The sequence below is a fragment of the Cricetulus griseus genome, chromosome 2, assembly GCF_003668045.3.
Source record: "Cricetulus griseus strain 17A/GY chromosome 2, alternate assembly CriGri-PICRH-1.0, whole genome shotgun sequence".
Lineage (NCBI taxonomy): Eukaryota > Metazoa > Chordata > Mammalia > Rodentia > Cricetidae > Cricetulus > Cricetulus griseus.
In genome coordinates this window covers 64255269-64276919 of record NC_048595.1, presented here as the reverse complement: position 1 = coordinate 64276919, position 21651 = coordinate 64255269, and the positions used below count along the sequence as shown (strand labels likewise).

At 41.0% G+C, this 21651-nt stretch overlaps 1 protein-coding gene and 1 pseudogene across 2 annotated transcripts in view; one reads left to right on the top strand and one right to left on the bottom strand.

The window, feature by feature from the left end:
• Positions 1 to 21651, top strand: part of LOC100756343 (coiled-coil domain-containing protein 171) — a 332880-nt gene that overhangs the window by 62155 nt on the left and 249074 nt on the right. For both annotated transcript variants that reach the window (XR_004768216.1, XM_035439823.1), the window contains exon 10: positions 17921 to 18059. Coding sequence is in view for 1 of the 2 variants with exons in the window: in XM_035439823.1 (XP_035295714.1) it covers positions 17921 to 18059 (139 nt within the window). In the remaining variant the exon portion in view is untranslated. The remainder of the gene's footprint in view (positions 1 to 17920; positions 18060 to 21651) is intronic.
• Positions 4687 to 5132, bottom strand: LOC100755465 (annotated as a pseudogene).

The window sequence follows — 21651 nt, the reverse complement described above, 5'->3', positions numbered from 1 at the left end:
CTTTCTGTTTTTTTTTTTTTCAATTAAAAATTTTAACATTTTTATTTAGTGAGTGCACGTGTGTGTGTGTGTGTGTGTGTGTGTGTGTGTGTGTGTGTGTGTGTGTGTGTGCATTCACATGTACATGCTATGGCATACTTGTGGAAGTCAGAAAACAATTTGCAGGTGTTGGTTTTCTCCTACATGTGGGTCCCAGGAATTGGAGCTCTGGTGCTTTTACCCACTGGGTCATGTAGTTAGCTTTTTTTCTGCTTTTAAAGTTATCTTGTCATTTTTTTTTTTTTTTGTTGTTGTTACAGGGGAAACAAGTGACTAATATAGCCAGCCCCTTAGCTATTTTCTTTTTCATGTAACTTTATTATAACAATACAAGTAATAACAACAATATTATTGATAGCAAATAATTAAAGCCTGGTAATTCCTGCAGATCTTTTATCCTATCCTATTGTTTCTTTCCTTGTGTGTAATGTGAAAGCTGTTTCTGTTTCTGTGTGCTATGAGAATGATGTTACTTGAGGGAGGAGAGTATATAAGTTAAAGAGTACTGACAGTATACCTGGCAAAAAATATCTTAAACGGGGATAGATTTATTATTATTACTATTATTATTATTGTTATATTTTTGATTTTTTTGAACAGAGTCTTTCTACATAGCCCTGGCTGTGCTGGAGTTCACTCTGTAGACCAGGCTGGCCTTAAACTCATAGAGATATCCCTGCTTCTGCCTTCTGAGTGCTGGGATGGAAGCTGTGCATCACCACACCAGGCAGTGATGGATTAATTCTAGCTCACACCTCAGTCTGGAAAAGCAGTGGTGTTAGGACAACTCTTGTCCAAGGTGTCAGGAATGGAAGGTTGCTTGGTCACATCTTACTGAGCCAGGAAGGAGAGCACTCAGTTTGGAAATGGAGCTGGGCTATATCCTTCAAAGCTCACCTCTCCATGACCTACTTCCTTCAACTGGTCCTTAGCTCTCAAAGTTTCTACAGCCTTGTAGAGCAGTACCATCAGCTGGGGACTCAGTGTCCTCCAGCTCTTACATTCGTTCTGCCTCCTCTTTCTTAATGTACTGAAAAATACTCACAGTCACTTATTCTTAGCTCTTTAAATGGTAATGTGTCCATGCATTTGCTACTACTCACTGCAATAAGAAGTTGGAGAGACTTAACTTCTTAAGTGCTGAGATAGGCGTGTGCCACCATACCCAGCTTGTGATCTTGATTTCTAACATAAAAATACAGTATCTCAGACTGGTATGATAACATACACCTGAAGTCCCAGCATTTGGACAGGATGACCTCAGGTTTAAAGGAAGCTTGTGTTTTGTGGTTAAGATCCTGTATTAACAATCTCCCAACTCTCTCTCTCTCTCTCTCTCTCTCTCTCTCTCTCTCTCTCTCTCTCTCTCTCTCTCATTGTTGCAGGGAATCAACCTCAGGATCTCACATGCTTGGCAAGTTAGCATTCTGTCACTGAGCTGCAGCCCTAGAAAAGTACTTTTAAATTTCAGTTTTAAACTATTTTCAACCATTCAACTTGTGTTTTCTATACTTATACTGATCTCTGTTAGGGGTGGGAAATTATTTGGTAGAGTGCTGATCCTCAAATACTTCGAGCCCTGGGTTTGATCCCAATACCACATGAATTGGGTATGGTGGCATAGAACTCATCAGATGGAGACAGGAGAACCAGAAGTTCAAGGGCATCTTTGGCTATCTAGTTCAAATGCAGTCTGGATGATAAGACACAATGTCCCACAAACATTTATATTAATTTCAAAATACCTTTTCACCTTTGCTCTTTTCTTTCTTAATGGCCCTGACCTAATAAAAGCCTTTGAGTCTGAAGTGTTTCACTTGTGGTTTAAAATGTAAACTAAGCCTCCAAATGAAATTGCCTTCTCCAAAGGAAGGATGCCAGAAGAGTAACAGAAGTTCAATGACTTTTCACTTTAAAATTGTTTTATTGCATACAGTGTATGTTTTCATTATGACATTTTCATACATGTTGATCATGTCCCGTCTTCCTCTATGATTCCCAAATACCCAACTATCCCCCCTACCTTCTATATTCATGTCTTTTTCCATCTGGATTTTGAATGTGAGAGAATATCTGTATTTGTCTTTATGGTCTGACATTTCACTTAACACCATGCTCTCCAGTTCTTTCCATAGTTCTGCAAGTCTCACAAATTCTTTTTTTTCTTCCTGGCTGAATAATACCATGTTTTGTTTATAAAAAAAAGAAAAAAAGCTGGAGAGATGGCTCAGTAGTTAAAAATACTTGCTGATTTTGCAGAAGACTAGGTTCAGTTTTCAGAACATACAGCCTTACAGCCATCTACAACTCCAGTTTTTATGACTTCAAGGACACTGCACATACATGGTGCACACACATATATGGAAGAACTCATTCATAAAATATAGATAAATAAATCTTAGAAAATGAAGCTTTTCTGACCAATGTTGGAAGCATTATAGATCTACAGATAGAAACATAAATATTTAGAAAGCAGTTTGACACCATGACTATTTAGAAAAACATCAATAGGTTTTCCCCCCAGGGCCTATGGCTTCTGTAGGCATGGGTTTTGACCATGTTTACAACATCAGGCATGAATTTCCTCTTGTGGGACAGGTCTATATACCAGTCAAGAGATTGAATTATTGTGTTATAATTACCTCCATAAATAAATGGCATTACCACTATTGTACCAGTTGGCACATCTTGCCCTGGAGGTCAGAATTGTAGCATACAGGGTCCAGTGGTGGATAAGATTACTGATGTCTTTTTTTCCCCCAGAATCCTATATTGTATCTTCCAGCACTAGGAAACCTAGCCATCAAAGAGAGTTACCTGGCCATTTCAACATTGATTTCTCTGTGTCTTGCAACCAAACCATGTGGTATCTTCAGCAGCAGGGTCTTAACATATAATTCTGTTAGAAGCCATAGCAGTGACAGTAGCTGGGTGCCTCTGGAGCCTCTTTGATCAGTAACTTGTTGGGAAGTTTCTTAGTTTGCTTCCTATTGCTGTGACAAACACCATGACTGAAAGCAACTTGGGGAGGGAGGGTTTATTTGCCTGTCATGCCTGGAAACCAAGGTAGGAACTCAAGCTGAATGGGAACCATTTTGGGGCAAGAACCAAAATGGAAACTATGGAGGATTGCTGCGTACTGGCTTGCTCTCCATGACTTGCTCACCTTGCTTTTTTATATAGCTCAGGACCACCTACCCAGGGTTGATACCATGTACAATGGGTTGGGGTCTCCCACATTAGTCACTAAACAAGAAAATTCCCCACAGATTTTTGAAATGTCTGATGGAGGCATTTTCTCAATTGAGGTTCTTCTTTGATCCTGGTTTGTGAAGCTGACAAAAACCTAACCAGTATAGAAGGTGACCTGTGCCTGGCACTGAGATTTTCCTTTGATATCCCTGTCTTCTGGGAGTAGCATTGCTCATTATGTGGGATATCCTTGGTAAAACTTCCTCCAGGCTCCCTGAACATGGGTGTCAGTTGCCAGGCCTGGGCAGTCTATGGGGCCTCTGACAGTGGAACCAGTATTTATCCTTAGTGCATGAATGGGCTTTGGGAGCCCATTTCCTGTGGAGGGGTACTATTTCAGCCTAGATACACAGGGGAAGGCCTAGGTCCTGCCACAGATGATGTCTGACTTTGATGATTCCCCCATGGGAGGCCTCACCCTCCCTGAGGAGTGGATGGGGGGTGGGATGGGGGTTGGTTGAGGGGCATGGGAGGATGGGAGGGAGAGGGAACTGGGATTGGTATATAAAATGAGATTGTTTTAAATTTAAATAAAAATTATTTAAAAAATATTTTTTTAAAAAATTAGTTTATAAACCAGTGGGATTTCATATGGCTTCTTCATGTGTTCTTAGTTCTGGCTAACCTACTCCTTACTCTCTTCTCCACCCATGTCCCCATCACTGTTTGGAGCTTTACCATCCATATTCTCACCTGTTCTTTCATATAACATATGCTCTACTACCCCTATTCTGTTACATTTTTTTTTTTTTTTTCGGATTGCAAGGTCATAGGGTCCCAAGTAGCTTCTTCATGCACACTTTATTTTAGTCAAGTCTCCTCTGGCCCCTCGGTTCCCTGCCCTATCTTTCCATTATCTGCTTGAATTCTTCTGCCACTAGTAATCTCCATCTCTGCTGTAGTTTCACATATATTTTACTGCATCCCATGTGTCCTCCACAACCCAGGGGCTCATTTCTAGTTTCCTAGCTTCTATACAGTCTTCTTGTTAAACACACAAAACAGAAAATTTGGCCAGGTGGGAGTGGAACACGTCTTTAATCCCAGCACTTGGGAGGTAGGAGGAGGCAGATCTCAGTTTGAGGCCGTTCTGGTCCATAGAGTGAGTTCCAGGACAGCCAGGGTTACATAGAGAAACCCTGTCTCAACCATAAGAATGAAAATTTGAAGCTAGGACTCTGATATGAGAGAGGTATGCAGAGCCTGGGGGAACTTGACTTGTATCATTTTTTTTTCCTGCTTTTATTCATTTACTTGCAAATTTCATGATCTAATTTTTTTTACAGCTGTCTTAGGATTTCTATTGCTGTGAAGAGACACTATCACCATGGCAACTCTTTATTTATTTACTTATTTTGGAAAATGTTAGCATTTAATTAACCTCCCTGGGTGGCTTCAAGCCACCAGGACACAGGGACCTCCAACACCCTTTATCTTTATTTCATCTCTTCTGCTGAAAAATTTGACTTTCATGATGACAGGATGCTTAGGGAGCTTTCCCTTCCCCATAACTTCGTAGTAGCCCTGTTGTACAACATCAGTGATGGGAGCAGCTCTAGTCTTGTTCTTTGCAACATTGACCCGAGTCTGCTCATTGACCAGTATCCACAATTTGTTCAGGCTGACAATGTGCAGAAGCTCTGGTTTCTCTTGAAGTGGCAGTTTCTCATACCAGCTTTCCCAAAGTAACCTGCATGAGATTTGTCAAAGTTGATCCTGTGGTAATGCATGCCTCCAGCATCTCCGAGGCCTCCTGGGTGCTTGCAGTGTTTTCTGAAGTGGCCAGGGCTGTGGCTCATGTGGCCCTGGAGTTTCCAGATTTTCCTTAGTTTGGATGGCATGGCATCGACAGAAAGGAAAATGACCACAGCAGCTCTTTTTTTTTTTTTTAAATCATTTTTTATTTGAATTAGAAACAAGGTTGATTTACATGACAATCCCAGTTCCCTTCCCCCCTCCTCCCTACTCACCCCCCAACTAAAACCCTACCTATCACATATCCTTTCTTCTATTCTTCCCCTGATCAACCTTTCTGCTCCCTCATGACCTCTGCATCCTTCCTCTTCTTCCCTTCTCATTCTCATAGCTCCCTCCCCACCCTTCCCATTCTCTCAATTTGCTCAGGGGATCTTGACACTTTCCCCTTTTCCAGGGGACAATGTTTGTCTCTCTTAGGGTCCTCCTTGTTTACTAGTTTCTCTGGCAGTGTGAATTGTAGGCTGGTAATCCTTTACTCTATGTTTAAAATCCACATATGAGTGAATACATATCATGTTTGCCTTTTTGTGATTGGGTTACCTCGCTCAGAATGATTTCTTCTAGTTCCATCCGTTTTCCTGCAAATTTCAAGATTCCATTTTTTTTTTTTTCTGCTGAGTAGTACTCCATTGTGTAAATGTACCACATTTTCTCTATCCATTCTTCGGTTGAGGGCCATCTAGGCTGCTTCCAGTTTCTGGCTATTACAAATAGTGCTGCTATGAACATCGCTGAACAGATGTCCTTGTTGTATGAATGTGCTTTTTTGGGTATACGTCTAGGAGTGGAATTTCTGGATCTTGTGGTAGATTGATTCCCATTTTCTTGAGGAATCGCCATATTGATTTCCAAAGTGGCTGTACAAGTTGGCACTCCCATCAGCAGTGAAGAAGTGTTCCCCTTTCTCCACATCCTCTCCAGCAAAAACTGTCATTGGTGTTTTTGATTTTGGTCATTCTGACAGGAGTAAGATGGTATCTCAGAGTTGTTTTGATTTACATTTCCCTGATGGCTAAGGATGTTGAACACTTTCTTATGTGTCTTTCAGCCATTTTAGATTCCTCTATTGAGAATTCTCTATTTAGTTCTGTACCCCACTTTTTAATTGGATTGTTTGGTGTTTTGGAGAATAGCTTCTTGAGTTCTTTGTATATTTTGGAGATCAATCCTCTGTCAGATGTGGGGTTAGTGAATATCTTTTCCCAGTCTGTGGGCTGCCGTTTTGTCTTGCCTTACAGAAGCTTCTCAGTTTCAGAAGGTCTCATTTATCAATTGTTGATCTTAGTGTTTGTGACCACAGCATCTCTTATAAAGGAAAACATTTCATTGAGGTGGTGGCTTACAGTTTCAGAGGTTTAGTACATTATCATAATGGCGGGGCATGGGGCATGATGGTGTGCAGGCAGACATGGTGCTGGCTACATCTTGATCAGAAGGCAGCAGGAAGGGGTGTGTCTCATTGGGCAGTATCAAGCATATATGAGACCTCAAAACCTGCCCCCACAGGTTTGTTCACTGAGGTTATACCTACTCCAACAAAGCCATGCCTCCTATTATTGCCATTCCCTATGAGTTTATGGGGGCCAAACTATCACAAGAGCTAAGAAATATTCCATTGTGCAGTTGTATCAGCTTTTCATTATGCATTTGTCAGTTGATGGTCATTTAGATTGAGTCTCTCTTAGCTATGATGAATAGAGCAACACTGAGCACAGATGTATAGTATCTCTATAGTAAGAGATAAGGTCTTCGGGGCATATTCCCAGGAGTGGTGTAGCTAGATTGTATGGTAGATACAGGGTAGGGATTCAAGAAGATGTTTGGTTAGGAAACCCAGTAAAATTCTGATTACTAGAACAAACAACAGCAAAACTATCAGAAATAAAAACAACCCCCACTTTGGATCTCTTCACAGAGATTCCTGCTGTTCCTAAACCATGGGCAGACTATGGTGTTCCCACTAATGTAGGAAAGTTTCCACAACTAGAAAAAATAAAGATGGAAAAAACCAACAAGGACACAGAAAGTGGAAGCTAGTACAGTATTTTGGGGGAGCCTAGCATAGCTCCATGGGGCTATGAAGGCCAAGAGCATCCCAACAGAAAGATTTTAGTCTATTTTAGACCAGTTATAGCAGTGGATGGAAAGACCATTAGGTGAACACTCATGTCTGATTTTCCCCGGCTAATCTGGGCTTGGACCCATAACAGTCTGAGAGCCAGAAATCGCTGAGCTATAGAGTAGCAGGAATCCCTACCCTGTGCCTATAGTGATGATGTGTTTGTATAAGCTCACTGACCTGACTGCAGTGCCTCATTCCTGGAACAGACAGACTTGATGTTTTCTGACAGCAGCCATGTATTGAAAAGGAGACATGAGCTTGAGAACCCACTGTTTACCCTGACCATTTACTACCATGGGCCAGACATGCATTGTTATGGCATTGTGGTAGACAGGAGCTTAGATAATGTACTTTTAGCTTTCCATAGATGTAAGTATCTATCAGAGGTACTGTTCCAAGTCCTTGTTGAAGGCCAGAGCCAGAGTTTGCAGTTGCCAAGGTTTGTGGCTCCTGGGGAATGTCCTTTTAGGTTTTTATGAGTAATGTGAACATATACCCATTTCATATACCTGTGAAATGTGCCATCTATCACTTTTGGTCAGCATGCTGTCTTTCACTTCCCAGAGTTCCAGTGAAATACCCCATGATCCAGTCATTGCCATAGTATTGTTGATCCTTGAACTTTGGCAATAGGAAAGATCTAGTCTTGTTTCCATTATTAACCACCCCCCCAGGATTAGAAATAGAAAGACTTTTTTTTTTCCAGACAGGGTTTCTCTGTGTAGCTTTGGAGCCTGTTCTGAAACTTGTTCTTGTTGACCAGGCTGGTCTCAAACTCACAGAGATCTGCCTGCCTCTGCCTCCCAAGTGCTGTGATTAAAGGTGTTCACCACCACTGCCTGGTGTTCTAGAGGAACTTAGCTCAAGTGCACAAATGCCCCAGTCTTTATGAGTCATACCTTTGGTCTTTGAGAATGGGGATCTTGGTGACCTGGACTATTTGGATATTGTTTAAAAATAGCATCCTGCATTTTGTGATGCATGTCACCTGCTACAATCCAGTCACTGACAAGCAACACCTTAATAAGTGTCCCTAGGTGAAATTATCTTCATAGGGAAATGGGAAAGTTGTTTTGAATAACTGTTCTATAGCCTGACTTCCTGTTTCTTTAGGTAGTCCACTAAGAATCTCTTCCTAGAGGGTGGGAATGAGGTAGTTTAAAGGGAGGGTATCCTTTTCCTTTTGGGACCTAAATGATTCTAGACAAATTGCAAGCCTGAGCCTCACTTTCAACTGGCAAGGAAGGTGCTTTCCTCTTTTGCTAACTGCTTTCTAGCCACAGTACGATGTGCCAGCAGGGCTCCACACCCACAGCAGGGAAGTGGAGGGTTGCAGGCCACCAGTCATTTACTAGGCCTTGGGATCACATGCTTTAGTATGACTGCCCTAGAAATTAGCCTGGACTCTGGGTTTCAGTAGGGAATTATTATCATGTTGTTCGGAGCCCTGGCAGCCCTAAGAAGCTAGGTCTTGTCACCCATCCACAGTAGGCCACTTAAAGAGACAAGTAATAATAGCAAAGGCCAGAGAAAGGGTTTATTAAACATGGCCTCATTGGGCAGAAGGAGAAAGGGGTCTAATAGCTCCCCAGCCCATCTTTGGGATCCCCAGGGTTAGATTTAAATAGCAGACAAAGAGCATTTATAACTAGGTAGTCTGATCAAGATGTGGTCCTTCCCATCACCACTGTCTTGACTACAGTCCTTCCTGTCGGGTAGTCTGACAAGTTGCCAGCACTATATGAAATTGCTTTCTGAGAGATCAGTTTCTGCTTTGGCTAGATTCAGCATTTTCCTTTTAGGGTGAGATTCTTAGAGAAATTCTGATTCCTTGTGATCATTGTCTCAATAGTTTGTAGTCAAAGGAAGGGTCATAACTGAACTGTGTCTTTAAACAAACTTTTAAGGTTTATTCTATTTTATGTTGTATGAGTATTTTGCATATATGTATGTACAATCATGTATATCTGGTATCCATAGAAGTCAGAAGAAGACATTGGATTTCCAGGAACTGGAGTTGTTATGAGCTACCATGTGAGTGCTAGAACCTGAACTTGGTTCTGTGCAATAGCAATGAGTAATCACTGAGCTGTAGACAGATTTTTCTTTGGGCTACCAGCTCACAAAAAATGACATGGAGACTTATTAATAATGAAAGCTTGGCTTGTAGTTTAGGATTGTCTCACTAGCTCTATTATAACTTAAATTAACCCATTTCTATTCTTTGTGTTGCCCTGTGACTCGTGGAATAGGAGAAGCCAAACCCTTGTTGACTAAATTGGCCTGGCCACCTGAATCTGGTTCTGTAGCTCCTGGGCAGTGTCTTCATTGTTGTGAAAAGTGGTCACATGACAGATCATGTTGACCAGGGCATAGTGGCTGACAGGCATTGGTAAGGAGATGGTGTGGTGGTCGGAGAGCTCCTTCAGGACAATATAAGCTCCAGGTCCCTAGCTTCCAGGGTTACGTCTGCCCAGATGGAGTCCAGGAGTGTCAGTCCCCAAGGCTACCTCAGAATACATAGTCATCTTCACCTCACATGACGCTGTCCCTGGATAAGGCTGCTAAAGTTGTTTTTTTGCCAGGATTTCATTGGATGGCAAGAAAAGATATGTGTGATGCATCTGCATTTTTAACTCACAGTTGAACTGCCCCTGTATGAAATTGTTTTAGGTTGAGTATACCACATTTCTGTTACTACATTTTCTTAGCTATAAAATTTCCTTAAATCTAAAACTTGCAGGAGAAGCTTTTCAATGATTTTGGATTAGAGTTTTTAAATATAGTTTTATCTTAATCAGTTATGTAATTGATTGTTAGGTAATAGTAGGGAAAAGATTATGGCAATCCTCAAATCCAGTCCATACTGAAATATAATTTAAAATGACTTTAAAGATATGATATTGAATAGACTGCATATAAATTTTATTTCTTGTGTTCCTCAACAATTAGAAGTGCCTTTCTTTTTCTTTTCTTCTTCTTTTTTTTGTTTTTGTTTTTCGAGACAGGGTTTCTTGTGTAGCTTTGGAGCCTATCCTGGCACTCACTCTGTAGACCAGGTTGGCCTCGAACTCACAGAGATCCACCTGCCTCTGCCTCTGCCTCCCGAGTGCTGGGATTAAAGGCATGTGCCACCAACGCCCAGTTACAATAAAATACAATCTTTTAACAACTAAAACATAAAGTTAACCAACAAAGCAACAGCAGTAAAAATTAAGCAAATGCCATACATGAAAAGAACTGGAAGTCAAGGACAAAGGCATCAAATCACTGTTTTCCATGATTTTGGCAGTACTGTTTTACTCTTTAAACTATGTACAGGAAGAGAGAGCCATTGGCCGAATCAAAAAATGAAAAAGCAGTTCGTTATTACCTCATGAATGGGATTAGCTTGTGGTTAAGTAACTTTTTTTTTTTTTCATTTTGGAATAGGGTCTCTCTGTGTGGCATGGGCTGTCTTGGAGCTTACTCTGTACACAAGGCTGGCCTTAAATTCAGAGATTTGCCTGCCTCTGCCTCCTGAGCGTTGTGATTAAAGGTGTGCACCACCACTTACTGGCTGATTAAACAACTCTATCACACACACAATGAATTTGCTTGATTAACCAGTTGTTGAAATATTCTTTTTATTTTTATTTTCTCTTATTATTTGAGATAAGGTCTTTCTATGTAGCTTTTGGTGGTCTGGAACTTACAATGTAGGCCAGGCTGGCCTCAAACTCACAGAGATCCTCCTGCCTCTGCCTCCCTAGTGCTGGGATTGAAGGTGTGTCCCACCATGCCTGGCTGCCGGTCTATTTTTTTTTTTACTTATTATTATTATTATTATTATTATTATTATTATTAATTCAAGTTAGGGAACAGGCTTGTTTCACATGTAAGTCCCCTCTCCCTCTCCCTCCCCTCACCCCCATTCCTTCTCCCCCACCTCCAACCTACCCCCCACCCCATCCACCCACCACTCCCCAGGCAGGGTAGGGCCCCCAACAGGGGCTCCACATAGTCCACCAAATCTTCCTGTGCTGGGCCTAGGCCCCTCTCCATGTGTCCAGAGACAGAGTGCATCCCTTCAAGTGGGATGGGCTCTCAAAGTCCCCCCCCACACCAGGGCAAAATGCCAGTCCACCTCCGGAGGCTCCCAGGAGTGCAGGGGCCTCCCCATTGACATCCATGATCGGGGGCTGGATCAGTCTTGTACTGGCCTCCCAAAGAGCATCTGGGGTCGATATGCTTTCCCTTTTTCAGGCCAACTGTTTCTGTGGGTTTCTCCAACCTGGTACAGACCCCTTCGTTCTTCATTCCTCCCTCTCTTCAACTAGGTTCCAGATTTCAGCTCAGTGTATTTCTGTGGATGTCTGTCTCTGCTTCCATCAGCCACTGGATGAGGACTCTAGGATAGCATAGAGAGTAGTCATCAATCTCATTCTAGGGGAAGGGCTTCTAGGCCATCCTCTCCTCCACTGCCCGGACTGTCAGATCGTGTCATCCTTGTAGGTCTCTGGAGATCTCCCTAGTTCCAGATCTCTTCTCGGACCTATAGTGGCTCCCTCTAATATGGTATCTCTCATCCTACTCTCTCTTCTCTATTCTTTCCCCAACTCAATATCTCTGCTCCTCCATTTCTTCTCTACTCTTCTTCTTGTGCTCTTATTGTGGCAGCACCTTCTCCCCTACCCTCATGCTCTCAATTAGCTCGGGAGTTCATGCCACTTCCCATTCCTGGGGTCTATTTATCCCTTAGAGTCCTTCATGATTTCTAGTTTCTTTGGTGAAGAGGATTATAGGCTGGTAAACCTTTGCTCTATGTCTAAAAATCATATATGAGTGAGTACATACCATGTTTGTCTTTTTGTGATTGGGTTACCTCACTCAGGATGGTTTCTTCTAGTTCCATCCATTTGCCTGCGAATTTCAAGATTCCATTGCTTTTTTCTGCTGAGTAGTACTCCATTGTATAAATGTACCACATTTTCTCTTTCCATTCTTCAGTTGAGGGGCATCTAGGTTGCTTCCAGGTTCTGGCTATTACAAACAATGCTGCTATGAACATGGTTGAACATATGTCCTTGTTGTATGAACATGCACTATTTGGGTATATACCCAAGAGAAGAATGGCTGGATCTTGAGGTAGATTGATTCCCATTTTTCTGAGCAACTGCCATACTGATTTCCAGAATGGTCTTACAAGTTCACACTCCCACCAGCAATGGAGGAGTGTTCCTTCTTCTCCGCATCCTCTCCAGCATAGGTTGTCATTGGTATTTTTGATTTTAGCCATTCTGACAGGTGTGAGGTAGTATCTCAGAGTTGTTTTGAGTTGCATTTCTCTGATGGCCAAGGATTTTGAGCACTTTCTTAAGTGTCTTTCAGCCATTTCAGATTCCTCTGTTGAAAAATCTCTGTTTAGTTCTGCACCCCACTTTTTAATTTCATTGTATGGTGTTTTGGTGGCTAGCTTCTTGAGCTCCTTGTATATTTTGGAAATCAGTCCTCTGTCAGATGTGGGGCTGGTGAAGATCTTTTCCCATTCTGTGGGTGGTCGTTTTGTCTTACTGACTGTGTCCTTTGCCTTACAGAAGCTTCTCAGTTTCAGGAGGTCCCATTTATTGATTGCAGACCTCAGTGTCTGTGCTTCTGGCGTGATGTTCAGGAATCGTTCTCCTGTGCCAATTTGTTCAAGGGTTATTCCCACTTTCTCTTCTAGAAGATTCAGTGTGGCTGGATTTATGGAGAGATCTTTGATCCATTTGCACTTAAGTTTCGTGCATGATGACAGGTATGGATCAATCTGCAATCTTCTGCATGTCTGAATCCAATTGTGCCAATTATTGAAGATGCTATCTTTTTTTCCATTGTATAGATTTAGCACTTTTGTCAAAAATAAGGTGTTCGTAGGTGCGTGGGTTAATATCTGGGTCTTCAATTCGATTCCATTGGTCTATCTGTCTATTCTTGTGCCAATACCAAGCAGTTTTCAGAACTATGGCTCTATAGTAGAACTTGAAGTCAGGGATGGTGATGCCTCCAGAAGATCTTTTATTGTAAAGAGTTGTTTTGGCTATCCTGGTTTTTTTAATTTTTCCATATAAAGTTGAGTATTGTTCTTTAAATGTCTGTGAAAAACTGTGTTGGGATTTTGATGGGGATTTCGTTGAATCTGTAGATTGCTTTTGGTGGGATTGCCATTTTTACTATGTTAATTCTGCCTATCCAAGAGCATGGGAGATCTTTCCATTTTCTGGTATCTTCTTTAATTTCTTTCTTTAAAGTCTCAAAGTTCTTATTGTACAGGTCTTTCACTTTTTTGGTTAGTGTTACCCCCAGATATTTTATGTTGCTTGTGGATATTGTGAAAGGTGATGTTTCCATGATTTCTTTCTCATTGAGTTTATCATCTGTATACAGTAGGGCTACAGATTTTTTTGAGTTAATTTTGTATCCTGCTACCTTGCTGAAGGTGTTTATCAGCTGTAGGAGTTTCCTGGTAGAGTTTTTCGGGTCACTTATGTAGACTATCATGTCATCTGTAAATAGTGAAAGTTTGACTTCGTCCTTTCCAAATTGTATCCCTTTGATCCCCTGTTCTTGTCTTATTGCTCTAGCTAGAACTTCAAGTACAATATTGAAGAGGTATGGAGAGAGTGGACAGCCTTGTCTTGTTCCTGATTTTAGAGGAAACGCTTCGAGTTTCTCTCCATTTAGTTTGATGTTGGCTATTGGTTTGGTGTATATTGCATTTATCATGTTTAGATATGTTCCTGTTATTCCTGTTCTCTCCAAGATCTTTATCATGAAGGGATGTTGGATTTTGTCAAAGGCTTTTTCAGCATCTAGTGAGATGATCATGTGGTTTTTCTTTTTCAGTTTGTTTATATGGTGGATTACATTGATGGTTTTTTGTATGTTGAACCATCCTTGCATCCCTGGGATTTTAGTTTAAAGTCCAATTTGTTAGATATTAGGATTGCTACACCGGCTTCTTTCTTGAGGCCGTTTGATTGGAAAATCTTTTCCCATCCTTTTACTCTGAGGTATCGCCTGTCTTTGAAGTTGAGGTGAGTTTCTTGTAAACAGCAGAAGGATGGATTCTGTCTTCGTATCCATTCTGTTAGCCTATATCTTTTTATGGGTAAGTTAAGACCATTGACATTTAGGGATATTAATGTCCATTGATCGTTGGTTCTTGTTTGTTTTGGATTTATTGTTGTTGGTGTCATTGTGTGTGGATTTTGCCCTCCTGCTTCTTTTTGTGTTTGGCAAAATTGGATTATCTATTGCCTGTGTTTTTGTGCATGTAGTTATGTTCCTTGGGTTGGAGTTTTCCTTCCAGAACCTTCTGTAGTGCTGGATTTGTGGATATGTATTGTTTAAATCTGTTTTTGTCATGGAATATCTTGTTTTCTCCATCTATAATGATTGAAAGTTTTGCTGGGTACAGTAGTCTGGGTTGACATCCATGCTCCCTTAGTGCTTGTAGGTATCTATCCAAGACCTTCTGGCTTTCAGAGTTTCCATTGAGAAGTCGGGTGTGATTCTAATTGGTTTGCCTTTATATGTTACTTGGTGTCGGGGGGACTTCTTTTTGTGGTCCAGTCTGTTTGGTGTCCTGTAAGCTTCTTGTACTTTCATAGGCATATCTTTCTGTAGGTTGGGGAAGTTTTCTTCTATGATTTTGTTGAATATGTTTTCTGTACCTTTGAGCAGTGTTTCTTCACCTTCTTCTACACCTATTATTCTTAGGTTTGGTCTTTTCATGGTGTCCCATATTTCCTGGATATTTTGTGTTAGGGATTTGTTGGACTTGAGGTTTTCTTTGTTTGATGAATGTATATCCTCTAGTGAGTCTTCAATAGCTGAGATTCTCTCTTCTGTCTCTTGGATTCTATTAGTTATACTCACGTTTTTAGTTCCTGATCGTTTATCCAGTCTTTCCATATCCAGCATCGCCTCATTCTGTGTTTTTTTTATTGTGTCTAATTCAGCTTTCATGCTTTGAACTGTTTCAAGAGCTTCCTTCACTTGTTTGGTTGTTTTATCTTGGGTTACTTTAGATTCTTTAAGAGATTTGTTTATTTCTTGAATTTTTTGGTTTGTCTTTTCCTCCATTTCGTGTAATTTTTTGCTTGCTTTTTCTTCTATTTCTTTAAGGGATTTTCTTGTTTCCTCTTTGAAGGTCTCTGTCATCTTGCTGAGATAATTTTTGAGGTCCATCTCTTCTTCATGCTTATGTTGGGCTTTTCAGGTCTTGCTGGAGTTGAGTCCCTAGATTCTGGTGGTGTCATATTAGTCTTTCTGTTGTTGAGCGAGTTCTTATTCTGTCTTCTTCCCATATCTTTTTCCAGTGAGAGCAGGTGGGGTCTCTCTATCTCCTCTTGTTACGCAGTAGTGTGTGTGGGCCAGGAATTCAATGTCTGAAGCTCTGGATGGTCTTGCCTCTCCTCGTAGTCTCCTCACTCTGAAGGAGTTAGGCCTCCATAGGGATCGGGTGTGTGTGGGCGGGACAGGAAGTAATAGTGGGGTGTTTCCAGGCTCTGGGGGTTCCTCACTGCCTGGGCAGGTCTACCCTAAGCAGGAGCAGGCCCGGGGAGATCGGGGTGGATGGGACTTTGATAGGAAGTTGGGTAAGAGCGGTGGATCACTCACCTCCTGGCGGATCGGTCCCCGGAAACGGAAGGAAGAGTGGCCTGTACCCAGATTCAGGGAGCTCCTCCCTGCCTGGGCGTGTCTATTTCAAGCAGGGACAAGCCTGGGGGGATCTGGGTGAATGGCAGTTTGGACAGGAGTTGTGTAAAAGCAGGGGGTCACTCACCTAGTCTCTGATGGGTCGGCGGAAAGGGAAGGAAGACTCCTGCCTGTCTATTTTTGATTTAACTTAATTTTTGTAGTTTTTACTTGTGTGTGTGTGTGTGTGTGTGTGTGTCTGTGTCTGTGTGTATGTGGATACCTATGGAGGCTAGGATAGGGTATCAAAGAGTTACTGATGGTTATGAGCCACCTGACATCAGGACCTCTGGGACCAGACTGAAGAGCAGCAAGCACTCTTCACACTAAGATATCTCTCCAATCTCTACATATTCCTAAAGTCTAGCAGACCCCAAATTCTGTCCTATCGTGTGTGTGTGTGTGTGTGTGTGTGTGTGTGTGTGTGTGTGTTTTCCCTAAGGTATTCCTCTGGGGCCTTTCTGTTTCCTCCATCTGGCTTTTCAGATTTCCTGTGTGTACTTGTGCTAGGACCAGTCTTTAACATCCTCCTAGGAATTCCTCTGACTTCTTCCATTGTAAGCCCTTTGATTTTTTATCTCTTGACCCTTGTTGTTTGATTTGCTGCATCGTAAAGTAGCTTCTTGGAGAAGTTATATATCAGGGGGGATTTGTAGGCACAGTCTGAAAATGGCTCTTAGTCTTCACCCTTTTTCATAGGTCAGCTGGTTATTCAGTTCAAGAGTTGGGCAAGTATGAAGTCATTTGATTCTTGATCTTTTGTTTTTGATTTGTGGTTTCCTCTGGAAACTCAGTGTCTACATCTGAAGTCATCAAAGTCTGTCACATCATCTTGGGGAGGGCCAAGGCCCTCCTCAGTATATATGGGCTGAGAGAGAATCCCTCCATGGGAAATGGGCTCCCAAAGTCCATTTGTGCACTAGGGATAAATATTGGTTCCACTGCCAGAGGCCCCATAGACTGCCTAGGCCTCCTAATTGGCACCCACATTCAAAGGCTTGGTTTGGTCCAATGCTGGTTCTCCAGCTTTATGACTGGGTCCGTGTGCTCTCACTTGGTCAGGTAAGCTGTTTCTGTGGGTTTCTCCAGCAAGGTCTTGACCCCTTTGCTCATCCCTCCTCCCTCTCTACAACTGGATTCCAGGAGTATGGCTCAGTGCTTAGCTGTGGATTTGCATGAGACTTTTGTCCACCTCATTTATAGGCCTCTCCCAAGATCATGCCTCCAACTAGAGCAGTAAACATGTCCTCAAATAGTTTCATGAACATTTTGATTTTTTTCCTTTTTGAATTTTTCCATATGCCAAATCAATTCTACTTAGAGGGATAAAAACATTTGCTTCACTTCTGTTGTATGTTAATAACCGCATCACTAATTTTAAGATAATTTTCTTGGGAGCTCAGGAGATGGCTCAGTCAGTAAGATCATATGATCTATAATCATGAGAGGCTGAGTTGGAATACTTATCATCCAGGTAGGAAGTCAGGCATGGCTGGCCAGCCAAAAACAATGTGCTTCGGGTCAGTAAGAGACTGTCTCAAGGGAAACACTTGATATCCTGCTGTTGCCTCTCTCTCTCTCTCTCTCTCTCTCTCTCTCTCTCTCTCTCTCTCTCTCTCTGTGTGTGTGTGTGTGTGTGTCTGCATGTACAGGTGTGTTCATTTGCACACTCATGAGCATGCAACATACATATTACCCCACTGACTTTTATCAGTCTTGAGCAGTTTCTGAACTGACTGAATTGAGATGGGTAGATTTTGTTCATCAGAAATAATGGTGAGGCCCTGTCAGTGCTATTCCAGTCTCTTGCTATTACCTTGGACACAGTATAGATACTTACTATCAAAGGAGAAGAGTTATTCCCTTCAAGCCTTTCATTCAAGAATGCATAAACCTTTTAGTTTGAAAAAGAAAAAAATTGGCATTAAAAAGACTTTTGGCATGTAAACATGATTTATAGAACATCAGCTATTTGTGTGAAAGAGAAGTACATTTGAAAAACCTGCTCTGACATTTTTAACTTTCCAGATTAGAAAGAGAGTATTTCTCCAAAAACAAGAAAGTAAATGAAGAGATCGAAGAACAGAAGAAAGTAATTACAGATCTTTCAAAGAGACTCCAATATAATGAAAAAAGTTTCAGTGAGTTACAAGAAGAACTTGTAATGGTAAGGATAAAAATAAAAACCCTATGGCAATGACTTTATTGGGCCATATTTGATGTGTAGCAAGTTTATGCCCTACCATGTATCATGAGTGAAAGTAATTTTAGTGACATTGTTAGAAGTTTCAAACTGGAAGTACCAATTACATCAAATGTATGCATAACTCTCAAACTTGGAACAGTTGTGAAAAACCAACTGAATTAATAATTCTCAATTACAGAATATTTTAAAATGTATTCAAAGGTTATTATTTTTCTTTTCTTTTTTTACTCTAAGTAGATAGAATGATTTTACATAGGTGGAAGATAATTAGGATTTATAAACAATAATTCTAGTGACTTCATTTTCTAACAATTTTGTACATTACATTACTTAAGTTTCTAATCAAATTGACTATTGTAAGCTAGGTATGACTCATTTTTTTTTCTAAAATATTGATATGCTTTCTTTTTTTTTTTTTCTTTTTTTTCGTGACAGGGTTTCTCTATGTAGCTTTGAAGCTTGTCCTGGAACTCTCTTTGTAGACCAGGCTGGCCTTGAACTCACAAAGATCTGCCTACCTCTGCTTCCTGAGTGCTGGGAGTACAGGCATGCATCACCACCAGGCTTGATATATTTTTGTGAGACAGATTTTGTTTGAAAGGTACCAGCATCTCCCCATGGCATCAGAATGTGCCATATAGTCTAGGGCTCTTCATTCTGGGTTCATGTTAGCTGTTCTTGTCATGTAGTCTAGGGCTCTTCATTATGGGTTCATGTTAGCTGTTCTTGCCATGTAGTCTAGGGCTCTCCATCCTGGGCTCATGTTAGCTGTTCTGACTGCCTTTCCTTTCATCGGTCAGAATTCTGGTTCTTTAACACATTTTTACAGAATTTTTACTTTTATGATTATATTTTTGTACTTGTGTTGATTAAAATGTCTTTGTTGTTCATTAACAAATACCTGTCCATTCTGTAAAGTTTGGTGGGAAGTACAGCAAGAAAGAAGACATAGTTTGTATTTCCTCAAGCTTTGTTTCATCATACACACTTCCTCAGAGACTTGGTTGCTTCCCTTTCAGTTATGTCCCATAGCTCTTAGAAATTCCATACTGAGGAGAATAAATATTATTTTTCTTTCCCAAGAAGGTAATGAAAGGGTTATATTCAGGATCAGTTGTTGCCAGGCAGTGGTGGCACATGCCTTTAATTCCAGCACTTGGGAGGCAGAGGCAGGTAGATCTCAGTGAGTTCGAGGCTACCCTGGTATACAAAGTGAGTTCCAGGACATCCAGGGTTGTTACACAAAGAAACCTTGTCTTGAATAAAACCAAAAAAAAAAAAAAAAAAAGAATCAGTGGTCGTCAAATCAATACTTCTAAGAAGAAAGGTAATTGTGGAATTAAATTAAAATTTAATTAATAATTTAAAAATTATTCTTGAGATTTAAAAAAATTACTTTGCATGTATGAGTTTTGGTCTGAATGTATAGTCTAAGGGGGACAGAAGAAGGTGTTGGCTCCCCTGGAGCTGAACTGCAGACAGTTGTGACATGGTGCTGGGAATAGAACCCCAGACCTCTAGAAGAGCAGACAGTGCTCTCAACCTCTGACCCATTTTTCCAGGTCCTCTTCAATATTTTCAAATGTTTCTACATTATATATATCCCTATTTATGGTCAGTATGCTCAGATTCAGGGGCCAATCCTGTTTGCCATGTAGATCACTTGTTATTAGAATGTAGGATTTGCAAAGGTAAGACCTTCCTACTTAGTGTACTCTAGAGTACATTCACTGATATATGTAATATATGCTATAGAATGTTCTATGTTTTCCCCCCACAGTTTATATTTAAACTTCTGCATTCTAGGCAAGCACTTGACCACTGGGCTGTGTTGTGCATGTCCTGGTTCTTAATTCTTAGTTCAAAGAGATGAATCGGTGGAGAAAATACCCTAGGGTGTTTGAGCTGATGTCTGGTTTGGTCTGCTTGCTTACTAAACATTGTTCTCAGGAGTTTGGAAAGTGGGTCAGTGTGTAAGAGGACAGAGTTCAGACATTATCACTGCTGTAAGATGCACAATTTCTCCTAGTCCTAGCCTAGAGCTCTAATGAGTAGATTAAAAAAAACAAGACTAACTTAATTCACCACAGAGTTTATGGGTGTTTTGTGATCAGAAAATTTACTTGGTTGCAATAGATGTTTTATTTTAATTGGACTTTTACATGTCAATGGATAGTATAAACTACGGTAAGTTCCAGCTTACCAGAAACTTTTGTTTACTTGGCATTCTTTCTATTAAATGTGATTGTTTTGGTAAGGGTGCTGAAAATTGTAGACTAATTGTGTTTTTAAAGGTTTATAGGTCACTAAAAGCAGTTACAGAACTAATGATATATTTAAAAAAATATTGGGTTGTAGCCTAAGCAATGTATAGTTTATGTGTCAAACTAATAATGTTTTCTATTTCTTTCATCTCTCAAATTCTTTGTGTCTTATTTTTATTGTTATTTTAAGTTGGTACACAGTGGGAGGGTTTCTAAGTTATGTTTCTCTATTGCTGTAATTAAATACTCTAATGACTGTGACTTCAGGGAGAAGAAAAGGTTTATTATGACTCAGTGGAAGGCTAAAGTCAGTGATGATGAGGGAGTCACTGCAGAGGGACACGAGGGAGCTGGTCACATTTCATCTGTAATCAGGAAGCAGAGTGATGACTGCCTGGGTGAGCTCACTTCCTGTTTTACACAGTGCAGGAACCAGCCCAGGGAATGGAGCACCATAGTGGGTAGGTCTTTAGCTGAGCCTAATCTCTGGCAGTCATGCCCAGAGGATCTTCTTATCAAGGTGACAATTGAGATTTGACATCATAATTTCATTTTGGCATTTTCATACACATAAATCATTTTGTCTTTTTCTTACATGTCTTATTTTCTTCATCTCTCTGCTTTTTCCTCTTTCCTGTTACCTTTCTCTTTCAACTTTAATTGTTGTTTGTTTCTGCAGTTCTGAAGCTTGAAACCTTAGCCTCTTGCATGGTAGGCAAGAGCAGTACCACTGAGTTTATATCCCAGCCCTGAGGCTTTCTGTGTTTTCTGTTTTAAGTTTCCTTTTATTTATTATTACTATTCTGTGTGCATGATGTATATGTGAGTGTGTGTGGAGGTCAGAGGGCAGCTTTTGGAAGTTGGTTCTCTCCTTCTATTATGTGTTCCAGAGAATCAAAATCATCAGAGCATCAGGCCGAAGCAGCAGGTGCTTTTACCTGATGAGCCATTGTTCTGACCTGTCGTGGCCCGGGCTGTCTCAGCCTTAAGTGGGAGAGTGTGGACTTGAAAGCTCCTAGCAACCAAACGGCGATAAAGACCAAACAAAGGCATCTTGTCATCTGTCATCTTTAGAGAGCTCTCAGTTCCATGTTGTAAAACTAGGGTCTCTTGTTTATTTAGCATCTTCTTGGCTGTTTCTTCACCATGTTTCCATGGCCACAAGGAGGGCATTTCTCTCCTCCTGACCCCTCTCTGCTCCATGGCTCCTAACTCTCTGTCCTCACTTGTAACTTACAAACTGCCCTTCCCACCCAGGTGCAGGCCTATTCAAATGCTTAGTCCTGTAG